Source organism: Mus caroli, unplaced genomic scaffold (assembly GCF_978045245.1).
Source record: "Mus caroli unplaced genomic scaffold, Mus_caroli_1 scaffold_1, whole genome shotgun sequence".
NCBI lineage: Eukaryota > Metazoa > Chordata > Mammalia > Rodentia > Muridae > Mus > Mus caroli.
In genome coordinates, this window is record NW_028227256.1 from 187,018,903 (window position 1) to 187,037,108 (window position 18,206).

Genomic DNA, 18,206 nt, shown 5'->3' on the forward strand with positions numbered 1-18,206 from the left:
AGTTATGGCTTTTAAGAAAGAAGGATATATTTAAAATATCAAATCACAAAACACCGTGAAGGCGATGATTCATTAAACATCTTTGGGGACAGCTGTCTGGGGAGCTTTGATACTTTACAGTCACATCAGTGAAGAAATGGATCTGTGCCTTATGAACCATTCTAAAGCAGTCACCAGCCGACATCCCATAAAGCCCTCCTGGGCAAGGTGTGTGCCGAGGTAAAAATCTGCCCCATACTTTGATCCTTTGTGCATTTCCTGAGGGTGCAGAGGTCATGGCTGTACCAGACTGACAGAATATTGTTATCAGGATCTGGTGAAATAAGTCTTTCTGCTGAAAAGACATTACCCAAATAATTCATGAAAAGGAGCGCCCCTTATTGTAATGTTGGTCATGTCCTGTAGCTCGGCTGTAGAAATGATGGCTATGGTATTTCAGCTTTTATGCAACCAGCCCTATCATGGGGAAAGCATCTATAAATTAATAGAAAATGGGTTCTCTCTCCCTCCACTAAGACTTCAAGAGCCTCATTTTACTGAAGGAAATCACCACTTGAATTTAGATGCATTTAAGACCTTTTCAAGGATACTTTACCACTGCAGCTGACTTCCTGAGAGAACTTGCGGGGAAAGGCTCAGAGAATGTTTACAAAAGTCTGCTGGTATGAAGGTCTTCAGGAAAATGTATTCCTAGGACACTTGCCTCTAAAATTCAGAGTTAACAACAGAGCCCATGGCTAGAATAGTGTATGAGGCTGCTCACGGTCTGAATACTTCTCTTGGTTATCGAAGTTGCCTACAGGCAAGGCAGCATGAGGATTGCAAACTATGGTGACTTGAAGGGGGCTCTCATTCCACTGGTTCTAATGATCCAGTCCTGCTTGAGGGGACTTTTAAGTTAACTGCAAGGGAGTCACGAGCAGCTGAGCCAATATCCCTCATCTGTCAATTTCCCTCTCCTGGGTGATCAAGTCTTGCCCGTGAACCAGGGCTCAAGCGATGCTCTCTGTTTGGCGAGGATCTCTCAACCGACTATGTAGAATTAGATATTTGTAGTGACAATTTTGGAATTTTCGTTTCTTTTAAAAACACAGAAATATCATTCAAATGTGCTTTTGCTTTAATTTCAGGTGTAGAGACGCGGGGCTGCTTTGGACTGTCTGCAGCAGATGAGAATGCTTTGCCTTGTGCTCTAGCAAAGGTGTGCTTATGCCAGCTGCAGAAGTTTCTACAGTTGTGTGACACTTGTTATTTTGGGAACTTTTTAGAGTTTTTGTGAATGCTAGGACCCCGAGAGACAGGGTTGGTGGTTGGTGCTTGTTCAGGGGGGTTGGTTGCAGTTTGTTAATATATAGCTTGGCTAAAAAGAATCAAAAAGAAAGAAATTATATTCAAGGATCTTTCCCTCTCCTTCTCCTCTCCCCCTACCCTTCTCTCCTTTCCCTCTCCCTTCCTGTCCCCCTCCTCTTTCTTTCTCTCCTATCTAGTGATAGGAGTAAAGCCAGGGAGGGTAAAGGGTGGGAAAAAGAAGAGCCCACAATGTAGCAAAGGCCAGCCACAAGTATTCATTGTTTCTTTTCTGAAAGCATACAATTTCCTTGTCGTGTTACTACATCCTTACCATAGAACACACAATTGATTTTGCCCCACTGGAGACATTCAGTAACATTTGGAAACAGTTTTGCTTTCAACCATTGGGAGTCCTGCTAATATGGAGTAAATAGGCAGGAGCCTCTGATGGTGCCAAATACCCTACCAAGGTATAAGAGAACACACAGGCTTAGAAGCTGATTTAGTTAAAAGCCACCTTACAGTTTCCTAAAGTTGTCTGCATTTAGCTCTTAATCAACTCTCCCTCAGTCACAGGAAGCTTAGTCACTGAGCTTCGCTGACTTGGCTATTTGTGATTGGTTTACCCAGACTCCTTCACTTCCCAGTCACCTCTGAAATGGGTAAGCTAATAAGAAACTCAAATCTTCCAGACTGCATGCAACTCATGAAAAACCGTACTGGCTGTGTCTAACTTGGTTGACCTCAGCATCGATGAAGAAGCAGCATACCTCTTCTCCTTGCATTTGGTCTAGAAATTGATTTGATCATTCTGTGCTCAAGTTACAGTAGATGCCCCCGTATAGTGCTCAGATATCAAAGAAAAGCACTATGCAATTTGTGCTTTCTCTTCTTACAAATCCCCTACCCGTGGATGAGCATTTGACTCTTGCTACCTCCCTGACTTCACTGCTTTTCAGCAGCAGAGAGCTGGGAAAGAGGAGGTGCCTCTCTGGTGACAAACTCAACCTTTGTGTTTGTATTCATAGAAACAGGTATAGCATCCACCCACCCACCCATCCACCCACCCACCCATCCACCCACCCACTCACCCACTCACCTACTCACACGCCTATCTATCTATCTATCTATCTATCTATCTATCTATCTATCTATCTATCTATCTATCTATCTAGTCTATGTGTGGTTACATAATTGTCACAGCATGTATGTGGAAGATGGTTTGCAAGAGGTGGTTCTCTTCTTCTACCACCTGTCCTGAGGATTGAACATGCAGACTGTCAGGTTTAGCTACAAGCACTCTTACCAGTTGAGCCCTCTCATCAGCCCTTTAAAAAGCAAATTGTCTGTCTGTCTCTATACTCTGGGAATTAAATCATGGGCCCTGTGTGAACCGAGCTCCCAAGCCCTCACTCATTTGTTTAACAGTGTTAACTCTACTGGTTCAACCAATGATCATTAGCATTAAGAAGTCTAAACTCAGTGATTCATACATCCATTCTATCCCCCTCACCCCGCCCCCTGCCCACCTCAACTCCATGTCCCTGCCCCAGACTCACAGGAGTACTTTAGCTGCTTGTGTGTGCTCAGATGCTTCATGCCCTCCATTGGCTCATGTGTTTTGAAAAACTGGTCCCAAGCTGGCAGTACTGTTTGAGGAGGCTTGGGAGATAGAGTCCCACTGGAAGAAGTGGGTCATGGGGGAAAGCTGGCCTGGAGGACTAGAGCCTGGTCCTGCTTCCTGTCTGTGGGGCTGTGAGCAAGCAGCCTCTTGATCCGGCTGCCACAGCCCGAAGCTCTTTGTGACACTCTGCTTTTCCTTCCGTGATGATTTGTACTCTTTGTTGTGAGTCAGATGGGAAGCAAATCCACACAAGCCTGGAGGAGATTTCTCCTCTGGTAACTCCCCAGGCACCTTTACCTCATATGTCAGTCTCTTAAGCCTTTCTCTTCTTTTATGCTTCTAACCTCAGTTTTAGGATTTGGAATCACCCAGTCCCTCCATGGTTCAATTTTTGTTTTATGCATATCTATCTATCTATCTATCTATCTATCTATCTATCTATCTAAGATCTATCATGCATGTGTATGTGTTCTATCATCTATCATGTATGCATATGCATACATGTGCATATGTGTGTGTGTGGTGTGTGCATGTGTGTCTGTGCATATGTGGTGGTGGTGTATGTGTGTTATCATCTATTGTGTGCATGTGAGTGTGCATGTGTGTACATGTGCTTGTGTGTGGTGTATGTGCATGTGTGTGTGTGTGTGTGTGTGGTGTATGTGCACACACATTGTCCTCATAAGGGCGAGTCATGTGTTGGGCTCACCTGCCCAGACAGAGACCGCGGTAATGTCAAAGTCAGCTTGGTTCACGTGTGAGCAAACTACTGCCTGGTAAAAAGCCAGATGGCTTAATCAGGTGTATGGGTAGCAACTTCAGGACACATTGTCCCAAATATAAAACACTTGGTGGCTAGTTATCTTTTAATATGGATCTAGAGATATCACTTACTGCTGCTTGTTTAAGAAATGTTCAATAAACTCCAAACCATAAGTCTAATGTGACCGTGATTTAAAGGTCCAGCTTGGTGTTTAGACAAAGTCGACAGTACAGAATGATTGACATGTTTCTGTCTCTTAATGTATAAGGCAAAAGGTAGGGGGACACCACCTACAACACTCAGCCATGTACTGAGTGAGAAGTACTTATTCTGAGTTTATTTAAAAATCATACCCTGCAAGTGACTAATAACTCCCTGTTAGAAATAACTAAAGTGTGCCAAATACTGGATTCACTCCCAGATGGCTTATACAATTACTTAATCATGAAAAAAAAAACCCACTAAAATTTTGTTTGGCAAGGAAGGATACTAAGTATGCATTTAGCTAATGCTAATAAAAGGCACCTACCTCTTACCATTAGTATCAGAAAATACGCTCAAAAGCTAATTCCTTGACAGACTTGCAAAATTAAATTACAATTGAAAAGTTGTCATCACAAGTTGCATGAATCAAAAGTAGGAAAGGAAAATAATAAAGCCCTTATTGATAGGAGTTAATGTGTAACGAGAAACAAATGACAAGTCCCTCAGTCAGGAGGGTGTCTGTGTGTGTGTGTGTGTGTGTGTGTGTAGCGTCTCAGCATCATTTACTAGTATTTGCAGATTTAAGACCAGTTGAGATGCTAGTGAACATAGATCCTTTAAACAATAGCTATATTCCTGCATCTTAAATTTACCACTGTTGCATAGATTTTGTTTTTGGTGCTGATGATGGAACCCAGGGTCTTGCACTTGCTGGGCAAACATTATACATTGAACTAAATCTTTAACTCCCACATTTTTCCCATGTTTTTCATGCTTGCTTATTTATCTTGTAGTGTGTGTGTGTATGCACGCGCATGTGTGTACATGTGTATGTGTGAGTGTGTGCGCACATGTGTGTGTGTGTGATATCTACATAACAAGTCAGAAGTGATGACCGTGTGGTCAATGGCTGGATCAGAGGGGGAAGACTCAGACCGAGAGCGTCACAAAGGCACTTGAAAGGGCATCTGAGAAAGTGACACTGCAGCCAGGCTCTGAGCGATGCTTACAGATCTGTTCAGTTAAAAAGCACCACCAAGTAAGTTAGAAGGAGTGGGCATCCCTGACAGAGACAGCATCTTCATACCCTTGAAATAGGCTGTCATGCAGGGGCCTGGGCTGGAGAGAGGTGCGTTGATGCTGATGAATCTGGAGGCGTGGAACCGAGTAAACCAAAAGACTGCGTCATGTGACAGGGTCTTAGCCCTAAAATAATAGAGGGCAGGAAAGAATTAGAACTGGAGATTGTAACGATCAAGTTTGCATGCTAAAATGGCCACTGCACCGGCAGAGACAGGGACCGGCAACACAGAACCAGGTAGTAAAGAAAGAAAGACCACGATACTTAAGTGGCTGGGTATGAATATTTACAAGCTATCCTTGGAGTGTGAGTCAGGGGAGCTTAGAGGTGGTTGGATATGGAGCTAAGTAAGAGACAAAAGCAGCATCAAGAACGATTTGCTGGGCCTGAAGATAATCACTCTCCAAAACAGATAACAGTAGCAGGGGTCACATCCAAGGAATGATGAGGGCAGTCTTAGATACCGGATACCTTTTACACATCACAACAGCCAATGAGTAGCCTAGGAGGCCGTGAAGTCCAGAGAGACATCAGGTCTGAGAGCCAAGTAGACAGAATGAAGACATGTCCAGGGAGCGTTATAGATGAAGTCAGAAATGCGTCAGAGAGAAAAACCAGACCCAACAGAAAAAAAATGTAAATGGAGTCATGCCTGACGGAATGTAGATACTTTCTGCAGATACTTGGGAGATAATGCATGGGTTTATGTACAGTGGAATCACAAAACGCCGAGGCTAGTGAACAGCAGCATTGAGTCAAAACAGCACAGCACAGCACAGCACAGCACAGCACAGCACAGCACAGCACAGCCACCTTTAGTACCATCCATCAGGTCCTGGCTGGGGTGGGAGTGGAGTTCAAGGAGATGCTGGGAAGTGATGAGTTTCTTATAAGAATTATTAATGCCATAGACAGACAGACAGACAGACAAGTAACAGCATAGCAGGGCTCTGAGGAGAGTTCAGACCAAAGCTCTAGAGACAGACGGTGTGGTAGGGTCTTCAGAAGAGAGTCAGAGCTGAAAAGGCTCATGTCTAGCTGAGAAGGGAAGTTTCACAACTGAGCTTGTAGCTCCACTCTCTGATTCCCAGGCAAGAGGCAGGGGAGTGGTAAGAAGCAGGATGTGTGTGGTACACACAGCTAAGACCTCCAGGATGTAAAGTCATTTCCCAGGTAAGAAATCCTGACCCAGGAAGGTCTTCAGAGACTTACAGAAAGCAGATGGGTCCTACCACTATGTTCTTACACTCCCATCTTTCAGGAGGGAACAGTTACAATTTATGCGGGGATGTATCATGGAAGAGACACAAACATCTGAGGTGGGGTATGGGGACAAGGACAGGCAGGCCTTATGACAACTCCCAGTATAAAACAGTGGTGTCATCCTTCAAAGTTCCTACCAAGAAGACAGGCATCGCCACGCTACCCTGGGAAGTATGCCTGAACACATTCGGGTCAGTGACGCCACTATAAGTTATTTCTCGGAACACATGTTAGCACATGACAATATTAACTTTAACAATTTGGAGACTCAAATAGACATCTTTATAAACACTCCCCACAAATTCATATTCCTACCTCAATAAGAAGTGAAAACTACTATAACTATGTAATGAATTTTAAGAGAACAGCAAAAATTTAAAGAAATGTGAAGAATAAAACTGAACAGTGAACACTACGCAGCAGCCTCAGGCCTCCGGTGTGTCTGGACCTGAGCTTGGGCATTTCATCTGAAACTTGTCCCTTTAAACATCCAGCCTAGAGAATCAAGACAATTCTTCTGGTTTATCTGTGACATGGAATTCAGTGGGATTTGCTCTCCTTTCTGGGTCATCGATTTCTTGGAATTTGAGAAAGACGCATAAAGCCTTACACATTGTCCCTTACCCTTTACCCCAGGGGCCAAGACACATATTTGAGTCCCTTTGAGCTTCAGATATTTCACACTTTACAGAATTAAAATAGGGGGCATGCACCATAAACCATGGACCAATGATTAAAAACCTGTGCAATCAAACGAAAAGAACTCCAGAGGAGTCATTTCCTCCTTTAGGGGCTGAAGCTTCAGGCGAAGAACATTACCCAGCACCCAGGTTTGAGAGTAAAGTCCTGGGAATTTCTGACCTTTAGTTCAGAACTAAAATTCTTTTTCCAAATATCCTCCAGGAGAGAACCTGTACTCTCATTACTGATCTAGCAGAAAAAAAAACCTCACTAGAAAATTCAAGGTTATATCAAAATCCTTAGCAGCACTCTCCATAGAAGAATAAGGAAACAGGGGCCAGGCAAATAAAGATGATCCCGATTGCAGAACTACTCAAGCTGTGACGGAACCGCCCCGATCCAGATGCAATGTGTGTGTTTGCTTCTTTTTCTTTGCTGTAACACACCCTGACCAAAGGCACCTTAGGGGACAAAGGGTTTGCTTGGCTTACAGTGCTGAGGGGTAGAGCCCATCCTGTCTGGCAGACCTGGTTACAAGCAGGAAAGTCACGGTGGTGGGTGCAGAAAGCCAGCTGGTCACATGTTATCCCCATTTAAGACACAGAGCAAGCAAGACAAGAGACCAGAATATAAAACCCCAAAGCCCACCCCAAAGGGCAAGTGGCATATCTCGTAAGGTTTCTACAACCTTCCTAGGCTGTATCATCAGATGAGAACCAGGTGTTCACAAACCTGCACCTATAGGGGGCATTTATATGCAAGCCACAGGTGTAGGGTCCAGTTTTCAGATATGTATACAGAATCAATCTATACATCAGTGCCATGGTATTGCATATCTGTCTTGCCTAGGCAGCTTAGCATGACGCAGTAAGAAAATAGAAAAGGACCGGAGTTGTAGTTCAGCGATAGAGCACTTACCCAGCATGTAAGGCCCCAGGCTTAATCCCCGGTACTGCTTAAAAGGGAAGAAAGAGAAAAGGAAAATGGTAAGTAGTCAATATTCGGGGCAGAAAGTCTAGATGATTGGTTGGCAGCTTTAACACTACTTAGGTATAGCAGCTAGTCTGTGTTCATTATCCAGGCTGCATCAGGGTCAAGGCGAGTTCTAACGACAATAAAATGGTTTGCATATGTGACAAGACATATACAAATAATCTAGAACGTGATGATATTTCAAATGTCACCTTCTACAAACTGCAGCCTATTTGCTTTGGACCAACTGTCTCTAAAGACGGCTGTGCACGTACTGTATTGAAAAGCAAAGGTATTAAGCATCATAAATACATCCAGAAGAACAGACGCGGTAGCACAGGCCTCTAGTTCCTGCACTGTAGAGGTAGGCTGGGAAACTCACACAGTAGGAGCTAGCCTGTGCTACTCTATCTTAAAATTAAACCAAGCAAATGTTAGCAGTGTAGCCCTTTGCCTACCATGTGCACGTGTACAAGGCCCCAGGTTCAATCACTAACAAGGGCCTCCCCACACAACTTCTTGGCTATTATGGATAAAGAAATGGCATCATTCAGCAGAAAAGCCGCCACCCCCTCAGTCTGACGAGGCTTAAATAAGATAGAAAATCTCATGGCAAACAGGAGACACAGAAAGAGCTGATTTTAATTACAAACTTTATTTGTCCTCCAGTTCACAGTTTATACGTGGTACATCCCACCGTGTCAGCTTCCAGAACGGCTATTCAGGAGATGGGTGGAGCTTTCTTTGTAAAGGAACCCGACATTCTAAAATTTTGGTTAGAATCTTCATAGGTTTATAAAAGTACTCTCTGCAAGCGAACTGGATATATTTACATTTATAGCTTAAATTCAAATTTTGGAAAATAGGAATCTTTTTGTGTTTTTAAACATCCTGGGTTTATGTCTTAAGACTTTACTCTGAATGCCACATGATCACGTAAGCCCAAGCCTCCCCCAGAAGGGAAAGAAATCAGTTTTGCGATTACATGTAGAAGAATCATTTTCCTTCTGCGCTTTAAAAATTTAAAAATTACATATACAGTGTTCAGTAGATGTAAGTATGGGCACAGAGGAAAGGGCGGCGGTTTGCTAGATGCAGGGACTGGACTTTTTCTGAATCTTGAAACATCCAAAAAGAATTATAGGATATAAATTTAAATTAAGTGAATTACCAGCCTTCTCTTATCTTAAACAAAAAGTTAACTCGGGGGATTTAGATTGTGCTAATCGGCGTTTTCTCTACTGTTAGAGACCACCTATGCCAGCAGTCTGTATCTCTCCGTGTGCAAAACTCACAGTGACCCAAGTCCAGCATCTGTGCTCACACCCAGTCATGACCACAGAGGGACCCTGGGCTGGCTGGGGCTGTGCCCCCTTCTGAAGGGCATTGCTCCTCCCTTCAGTTTGGCAAGAACCACTTAAGAAAAGAAAAGTGTGCAAGCCTGCTGTACCTCACGGGCTGGTCCAAGCTGACAGTGAGCCGTGTATGAGCTCATGCGCATGACACGTGGTCTCGCTGTTTTCTTCTCATCAGAATGAATCCATATCGACTGTCTGAGATCACCTTGCGATACCAGTCTGCACAGTTTTCTTATCACATCACTTAGATTACAGATGTATGTGCTCATGTCTTCTTCTGCCTTTAAAAATGACTAGTTATTAATAAATGATAAACTTCAAATACTGCCAGGGAAAAAAAAGGGGGCCGTGTGGAAGCAGCCAAGGTTACCGGCCTGGGAATTATTACTCTGTACATATATATAGCTGTACCATTGGTACCCCGGTCAAATAAATACTCAGAGGGGCCTTCTCTGACCTCCCTTCTCTGCAGTGCCCGTGACGCCAGAGCTTCCATGTTGCTTCTGTGCCTGCGGTTGGCATCTGTTTCTTCCACCAAGCCACACATTGCTTCCAGCACAATAAGGTATGCGGAGGGGAGGGGAGAGGTGAGAGTCAGCAGAGGTGAGCCCAGGGTGAGGGTGGGGAAGGGAGGAACCACAAGCCCACCAGACAGGGTCTTGTTTCTTCATAAGATAAGGCACTGGCAGAAAATTTCTTAGGTAAAAGGCTGCGTAAGAATTTCTCGCCATTTACAAAAAGAAATGTTGTCATCCCTAAGTGGTCAGTATCCAGGCTCAGTTAGGTGAACCATGAAAAACCAAGGGCTGGTCCCTCCAATCTACATGACCAGCAAAGCATTCAGATTCATTCAGAGGCCTTATGGCACGTTAGGAGAGAGGGGAAGGGGAAACAGTCTGGGCACAAAAAGGCATCAGACACTGCCTGTCCATCACTCAGCACTCAGCGGACAGCACACGGCATCCTCAGAGTGCCGCCTCGGGACAACACCCTCCCTGGATGTAAGGTGACCAGATGGGTGTTTTCTATTTGCTTTCCCTTTGAGCTCACCATGCACAATGTTTAAATGCTACCGGCAACCGTCACAAAGAGCCTAGAGAAGCCCTTCCCTATGGCTCCACCTCAGACTCTTCCAAGAGAGGGCTACTTCATGTTCTCAATGACAGCTATGTCTTCACCAGCACAGTGTGGTGTCAGACCGTTCAGATAGATGCTCTCGGCCTTCAGCAAGGGAGGCAAGACTTCCCTCTCGCTGGTCAGGTGGTTCACAGACAGGGTCCGCCTACACGGAGTCAGTTCCTGGTTGTGGTTGCCCGCCAGCTCTGCGGAGAGCTTCCGCTTCACGGATGTGGCACGCTGGAACTTGTCGTAGATCTCCACGCTCAGCCGTCTCCTCGTTTCCTTGAACTCAGCCGTGACATTGGCTGTCCACTCAGCAGCATGTGCTCTGAACTCTCCCACCTGGAGCATAGAGGCCAAGAAGAGAGAAGCCATCAACATGGGAGCTACATCTTGTGTGATTCTTGTTTTATTTGGGGGGATTTATTAAGAGGTGGTCTATGCTCTCACAGTGACTGTGGTTAGCAGCCACACAGAGGCTAATCCCTACACAATTGGCTCTAAAATATTATGAACATAAACTTGAGAAATAAAATTATATTTATAAGGCATTAGCCACACCTTTTTTTGTGTGCAATAGTGCCTGTCACAGAAATATCAAATGCCAAGTCAGGTGCAGTAGGGAATACATGACTTGTAATCCAAGAACTGTAGAGGCTGAGGCAGGTGGATTAATTAAATTTACTGGCCAGTCAGCCTAACCCAGCTGAGAGCTCTGGGCCAGTGAGAGACCCTGTCTCATTAATTAATTAACTAATCAACTAATTAATTAAAGTAGACGCCACCTGAGAAACGTCTGAGGTTGACCTTTGCCCTCCACACAGTGCAAACACACACACACACACACACACACACACACACACACGCACGCACGCACGCACCCACGCACGCACGCACGCACGCACGCACACAGACATAAAGACATTTCAAATGCTATAAAATGGAAATCTGTTAATGTATCCCTAAATCTTCCAGGTGTCATCTATTGCTTTCATCTTCCTGTAGCTTCAAGGACTTAGACATAGAAGAAACAGGAATGAGGAAGAGAATGAGGTGTTAGCCTAGGTGACCTGGGTGGGACTTGGTAGGTGAGCTGCTGTTAGCTTGAGATGCAACCCAGAGTTCAGAGCTGAGAAATGTTGCCACTTAGGAATTCTCAGTGCCCAAATGAACAAGAAGAGACATTATTTCTGAATTGGGGAGAGCAAAGAGAAACAAACTGGCAAATCTGTTCTGAGGTAGCTTGAGGAGCCATGAGGTTCAAGGCAGTTCCTCCAATGGGTACCCGTGGAAGGACAGAAGCCATTTGGCCTAATCCACCAACAGTCACAGAAGTGTCAACCTAACAGTCTGACTGAGGCTACCAACTTCACCAACCACAAGGATCTATAGAAATGGTTCTGAGCACATACAAACCCAAGAACCCACCCCATGACCTAAGCACTCGCAGGCCTTTGAAAAGGAGATATACACTTTTGTATCCTAAAACAGAAAGGGGACCACTAATCCTTGAGGGACTCCATGGTCCCCTTGTAGACAAACCAAGCTTTATGATAGGGAAGAACTGTTTTTCAGGGGGAGGTTATAACAAGAAGCTTTCCTCCATTTGACCTCACCTTCCTGGATGGTCACGTGCGGCTTATGTTACCTTGTCTTCTCTTGCCTGGCCAGCAAATAACAGAAGTTCTGTCTTGTTTTGTCTTTAGATGTTGACTTCTGTTTTCAATGCTGATGTGGGAAAGTTAACTGGTGGTTTCTACATTCCCCATGCATTTCTGAATAAGGATGGATAAAGATATTTACTATAATCTGATGTGTGTGTACCAGGTCATAGATATTAATGCATAGATGGGCAAAAACATCAGAGGAACATTAAATACCCTCTGTGGTAAATGACAGATGGGATGTTTTCACACACACCATTAAGAGTTCTTTAATCTCCTCCTTGTGTTGTCCAAACATCTACACCACACCACCTCCCTCCAAGGCAGGGGAGGGGGTGGAAAGACAGGAACATCTGGGATAGAGGTACCTATAGCACAGAAGTATATACAGGGCACACAGAAGTCAGAGCAGCTGTGACTCAGCACAAGACCTGTACATGGTCAAGCCAGCCAGAAACCCAGCAAGAAGCAGGGAGGGGCTCATAAAGTCCCATCCCTATTCCTACCTGAGGAGTGATTGATTAGAGATTGATGGCTGCTGGTGAATAAGGAGAGAGTTAATGTCCTTCAGGGATATGCCCCGCTGAGAGGCTAGCCATGTAGACAGTCCTACATCCATGTGCATACAAGTAGCACAAGCTATGTGTTTAAACACAAGAGTACATGATATTATTGGAAGTGAAAGTCACAGGGTGAACTCAGAGGAAACAGAGTGGGTTTGATCAAAACATACGCACAAACAAATATGAAATAAAATATATTTTAGAAAAGAAACAATCATTTGCTATCTTGATCTGCCCCTGGCGGGGTGAGGTGGGGAGCCAAACTGGAAAGTTGAGAACTCTGTGTCACATGCAGTTGGGATCAAACCTATGGTTACCTCTGGGGCAGCAAGTGAAGAGGTGCTCAAAGGACAGCAGTTGAGCCTGCAGGTGGGGACTGCCAGGCATGGTTCTCTCTCAGCTAAGAGCAGATGACTACATTTGACCTTGATCTGGGGAGAGAGAGCTGTTGGGTTTTCCTCAGCTTGAAAGAAGCTACAGTCATCTGAGAAGAGGGAACCGTGTTTGAGGAAATGCCCTCATCAGATTGACCTGTAGGCAAGTCTGTGGGGGCATTCTCTTGATTAATGATTGCTGTGGAAGGGTTCAGCCCACTGTGGGTGGTGCCATCCCCTAGGCAGGTAGTCCTGGCTGCTATAAGAAAGCAGGCTGAGTAAGAAATCCAGTAAGCAGTATTTCTCCCCAGTCTCTGCTTCAGTCCTTTCTCCAGGTTCCTGCCTTGGGTTCCTTTCATGGTGAACTAAAAGGAATACGGCGAATAAATCCTTCACTATCCAAACTGCTTTTGGTCTTGGTGTTTATCACAGCAAGAAAAGCAAGCGAGTACAGGAATACCCTTGGGCTAGCCGAGCAGAGGGAGTGTATGCTGGTGATACATTCAATGGCTCGGATTTGGTTCCCTATGAATCTCACACACAGTGATAAATCACCAACCACGGTTCATACTAGGCTTCTATTTCTTAACCAGGTGTCTTCCTGCCCAGGTTAACTGTGCATGAAATCACAGTTCACACTGTCTTCTTGCCTGGAGTGTTTCCTGTCTGACAGAGTGAAGGGCCTGGTTTGATATACAAACACTGTCCTGAGGGCTTGAAATATCACATTTAACTAGAAAAGTTAAAAGATCTGCTTTCTCTGTAACTTCAACTTAATTTGAAAGACAAATTACAGCTTAAAGATTAAATATCTCTTTCAGTAAGGTCTTGAGTAAAATAGCTTCCATTTTCTAACTTCTCAATTATCCTAGTTTGCTTCATAGCCAAAAATCCCAATAGAAGTAAAAAAAAAAAAATGTTTGGAGCAAGTTCTCCACACACATCTTCTTTCTAATCTGGAACTCAGTGTCTCCTTAACCTTTCCAAGTTTTAGGTTGATTATAAGCATGCCCCTTGGCTGGGCCTGGTGTAAAATTTGAATTTTATTATAAAATGAGAATTAGTTCTGATTGTCCTACTGCTGATGAATTAATTTATGGAGGAATTTGTCTGCTCTATTTCACAATTATCCAAGAGTAAGAACAGCAAGGGTGACTCTACTCCTTTATGAGTTTTTCCAAGCAGGAAGTTTCATATGATAAATTAAGCAAGCCAAGCTACATTCTTACTCCAAATGAGCGATGAAAGGATCAGGTATGACATAGAACTTATTGTCATACTCCAAAAGGTTGATACTTTTCTAGAAGACTCACTTCCCCTTCCTTTGGTAGTGTTCTCTCTCTCTCTCTCTCTCTCTCTCTCTCTCTCTCTCTCTCTCTCTCTCTCATCTTACAAAAGGAATTTTTACTACAAAAATTAGACTTTGCTTATCAAAAGTCAACTGTTAATCTTTTCACTGGTTAATACCAGGTACTGAGTATGTAGCAGACATTCAATAAACACCTGTTGGGTCAATAAACACATCACTATAAAGCACCTCCCCCAGGTCTGACATACTGGTGATAAAAGTCAACACCACGAAGCCCACACGCTGCTGTTTTTCCTCCCCCTGTATTTGCTAATCTTATTTTCTTCCTTTTCCATATTTTGTAAGGGGGGAAAAGTGCTTTGTAAATGAATTGTTTTGCAAATGTCTGTATTTCAAACCAGTGTGGACCCCTTTCCGTGTTAGCACCTGTTTTCCCCTCCTGGTTTCTGTCAGCAGCCTAGCACACCTCAGCATGCTGGGTGCGTCAAGGCTTCCATGTGCCATGCCCACCCCACCCCCACTCCCCAGGCTCATGGTTTTGAATACTTGGTCCTCAGATTGTGGCAATGTTTGGGAAGGTCCTGGGAGCTTAAGAGATGGAGCTGGGGGTGGGACTTAAGCCTTCACAGCCTGGCTTCACTTCCTGTCTACTGTCTGCTTCCTGATTGTCAATGCAATAAGAGTAGCTGGCTGGTACCCTGCTGTCATGCCTGCCTTGCCATGATATGTATCCTGCTTGAACTGGGACTACTCAAGTAAAACTACCCTCCCCTCCCCTTCCCTCTAATCCCTTCCCCTCCTCTCTTTCCCTCCACTCCAATTCCTTCACTTTCCCTATCCTTCCTTTCTCCCTTCCTGTCTCCCACCCTCCTTTCTTCCTCCTTTTAGTTGCTTTCTCAGATGTTTTATCTCAGAAGCACAGCAGGCAATAAAGTAAGAGACAGATAGGATGGAGTGTGTGATGTCATATTGAAGGGTGGGCATCTAGGTGGCATTCTCTTTCCTTTGAGTGGTGTTAGAAGTGACACATAGTCAACCCTCCTGACCCACATCTTTGCTAACATTCCCTGGCTGTCACTGCAACTGGAAGCAGAGACAAACAAACTATCTTTCACTCTTGCAGACATGAGGTTTTGGTTTTGTTTTGTTTCTTTTTTTTTGTTTGTTTGATTTCACTAGGGAACCAAACCCCAAGTCTAAATCCTCAGTCTACCACCTGCCACTACACATGGGTTTCTCAAGCGCTGCTTTAGGATAATGCTCTTTGTGGACTGGAGAAAATAATAGAACCTTCCCTCTACAGTGCTATAACAATCCAAAAAAGAAAGAAAGAAAAAAGGCAGCATCCTAAGAGAGCAACAGCAGGCACATATACAGACCACGTAAAATTCTAGGATCCTACAGACTCACACCCAGACCAGTGTTAACAAAGATGGCTCTTTTTACTGAGAATTCATTTGCAGTCAGAATTCTTAGCAGCTCCACACTATCTTTTTTCTTTTTTGCACACCCATAAACACACAAACTCTGCCTTTCCACACCAGAAATAGGCTTTGATTCTTGGCACCCCAACCCTAACCCCAGAAAGCTAAATATCTCAACTTTGTCTTCACTGCAACTTGAAAATGAAGGGGTCCTAAAGGTCTGGAGAAAACAGAAAACTTTCCTTGGGCTTTACCTGAATTTTCTCAAGAAGCAGATTTCACAAAGTCACCAAGGCCTCACGGGCTGCTCGTGGCAGAGAGAACGCTCTGCAAAGCCAGAGGCTTGCAGCTGTTAGGAAAATGGCAACTGCCAAAAGGCTTTGGCTTGTCCAGGGACCTGGGCTGCTTGTCTCTGATCTTTTAGTTGTATTTGACCTCTCACCTGGGAGGTTATTTCTTCTCACTCTGCAGAGTGTGATTTTTCCTAATTTGGATAGAATCCCCAATGGTGGACAAACAACCTCTGTAAGGCATCTCAGCTGTGATGTGGTAAGTCAGAACCGGGCAGGGAAATGAGGAAGTGACTCAATGTATAATCATGTCCTGCATGCCCATAGGCAGGCAGTTAGCATCCATTCATGAGCATCAGACTCATTAGTATAAAGCACGAGAGATCAGCTGCTCCAGAAGACAGAGCAGGAGAGGTGGGCGAGCACACATGTGCATGGCTGTGAGAGTATCCTGAAAATACAAAGAACTCTGTGGTTGGTAAATACAAGGCCAGTGCTGATATGACGCCCAAGGATATCTTCATTATTGATTAACTTTAAAGCTACAAACCTTTCTGAGAAATACAAAGAATTCACACTGGATGAAAACACACTCTACAGCTGGTGATGCTGGTGATGTGGCTTGAGGCCCCTAAAGGAAACAATGTATCAACTCATAAAAATACCCCCTTGGGCTATTCCTAGCTCATGTTCTCTCTTAATTGTTTCTGTTTTCACTGTATCATCTTCATGATACTGGACTTAGGGAACATAACTGCCAAGCCTCATGCTCAAAAATATGGAGAAAAAGACAAGTCCCTCAAAAACTAAATCAAGGCATGCACAGGAAAGAAAAAGTATCCCCATTCCTAAGAAAAGTATTAATTTGTTCCCATTTCTTTAAGAAAGAAAAAAATAAACAACTTTATACAACCCTCACAACTACAAAGTAGCCACTGAATAACAAACACAGTGTCCTAAAGTGCACAGTTTAACACCGACCAAGCCATACAGTCAAGAAGTAAATGTGCTCTGTTAGAAAAAAGTAAGAGGAAAAAAACCAAATGTTGGAATTGGGTGGTGGCTCAGCAGCTGAGAGCACTGGTTGCTCCTGTGGCGGAGCCAGGTTTCCATCTCAGTACCTGCTGCTGAGTTGGGCTGCTCCCAACCATCTCTATCTCCAGGTCCAGGGGATCTGAGAGCCTCTTCTGACCTCTGCGGACACTAAACTCATGTGGTGCACATGCATGCAGGCAGGCAAAATAACTGTACACATAAAATAAATAAAATATTTTAAAAATTTCAAAACACCAAAATTTGATGTTTGCTAGAACATTAAATTTTTTTTTCTGTCTGAAATTCTGATACCTATAGCCTTCTGGGAAATTATAATGAGTCATCACACATTAAGTTGGTTTTATTTTGTTGGATTTTACTTTTAAAAACCTTATAGCAGCTTAAATCAGTGATTCTCAACCTTCCTAATGCTGTGACCCTTTAATACAGTTCCTCATGTTGTGGTGACCCCAGATGATAAAATTATTTTTGTTAATACATCATGACTATAATGTTGCCACTTTTATGATTCATAATATAAATATCTGATATGTGACCTTAGTGAGAGGGTTGTTCTATCCGCAAAGGGGTCACAACCCACAGGTTGGGCATGCTGGCTTCTATAGCACTTCCTCTCCCTTTGACATAGCAGTGTTCTTCACATAATGACCAAACAAACAGCACACAGTGGTCCTGAGTGGTCACCATGGATTTCCTCAGCCTGGGCATTTCCTGAAAGGCCTTCTCCTGGATCCCACATGTTTCAAGCTTTTCTCTAACTCTCATAATCTCTGACTGACAACAGCAAAGGCAGTAAGTGGGTAGCACACAGTGCCTTCCTCATAGACCATGGGTTAACCAACCTCTGTCACTAAACCATCCCCCTGGCCTAGACTTACCTGATCCCACAGTTGCAAATGTCATCACTGCCTGGTCTGCTGCAGTTTCAATTCTACACGGTCATGGCTGTGTGGGAACAGTTCAGATTGGTACTCCCCTATCTACTCTGTGTTCCTTTCAATTTATTTTCCCCTAACTTGCCTTTGTGCCTCTGGGTTTGGGGGTGTGTGTCTCCACCCCCCCCCGCCCCCAGGTAACCATGTCTTTCTGTTTGTCAATGATCTCAATGATCATACATCCATACTTCCTGATGTCTCTTTTATCCATATCTCTAGGTCAGGTCACCCCTGAA

The 18,206-nt window shown here is 44.1% G+C and overlaps 1 protein-coding gene across 4 annotated transcripts in view; it reads right to left on the bottom strand.

The window, feature by feature from the left end:
• Positions 1–8,546: 8,546 nt before the first annotated feature.
• Positions 8,547–18,206, bottom strand: part of Kcnk2 (potassium two pore domain channel subfamily K member 2) — a 127,987-nt gene continuing 118,327 nt past the window's right edge. For all 4 annotated transcript variants that reach the window (XM_021160593.3, XM_021160601.3, XM_021160576.3 and 1 more), the window contains one exon: positions 8,547–10,697. In XM_021160593.3, coding sequence (XP_021016252.1) covers positions 10,380–10,697 — 318 coding nt within the window. In that variant the 3' untranslated portion in view covers positions 8,547–10,379. The remainder of the gene's footprint in view (positions 10,698–18,206) is intronic.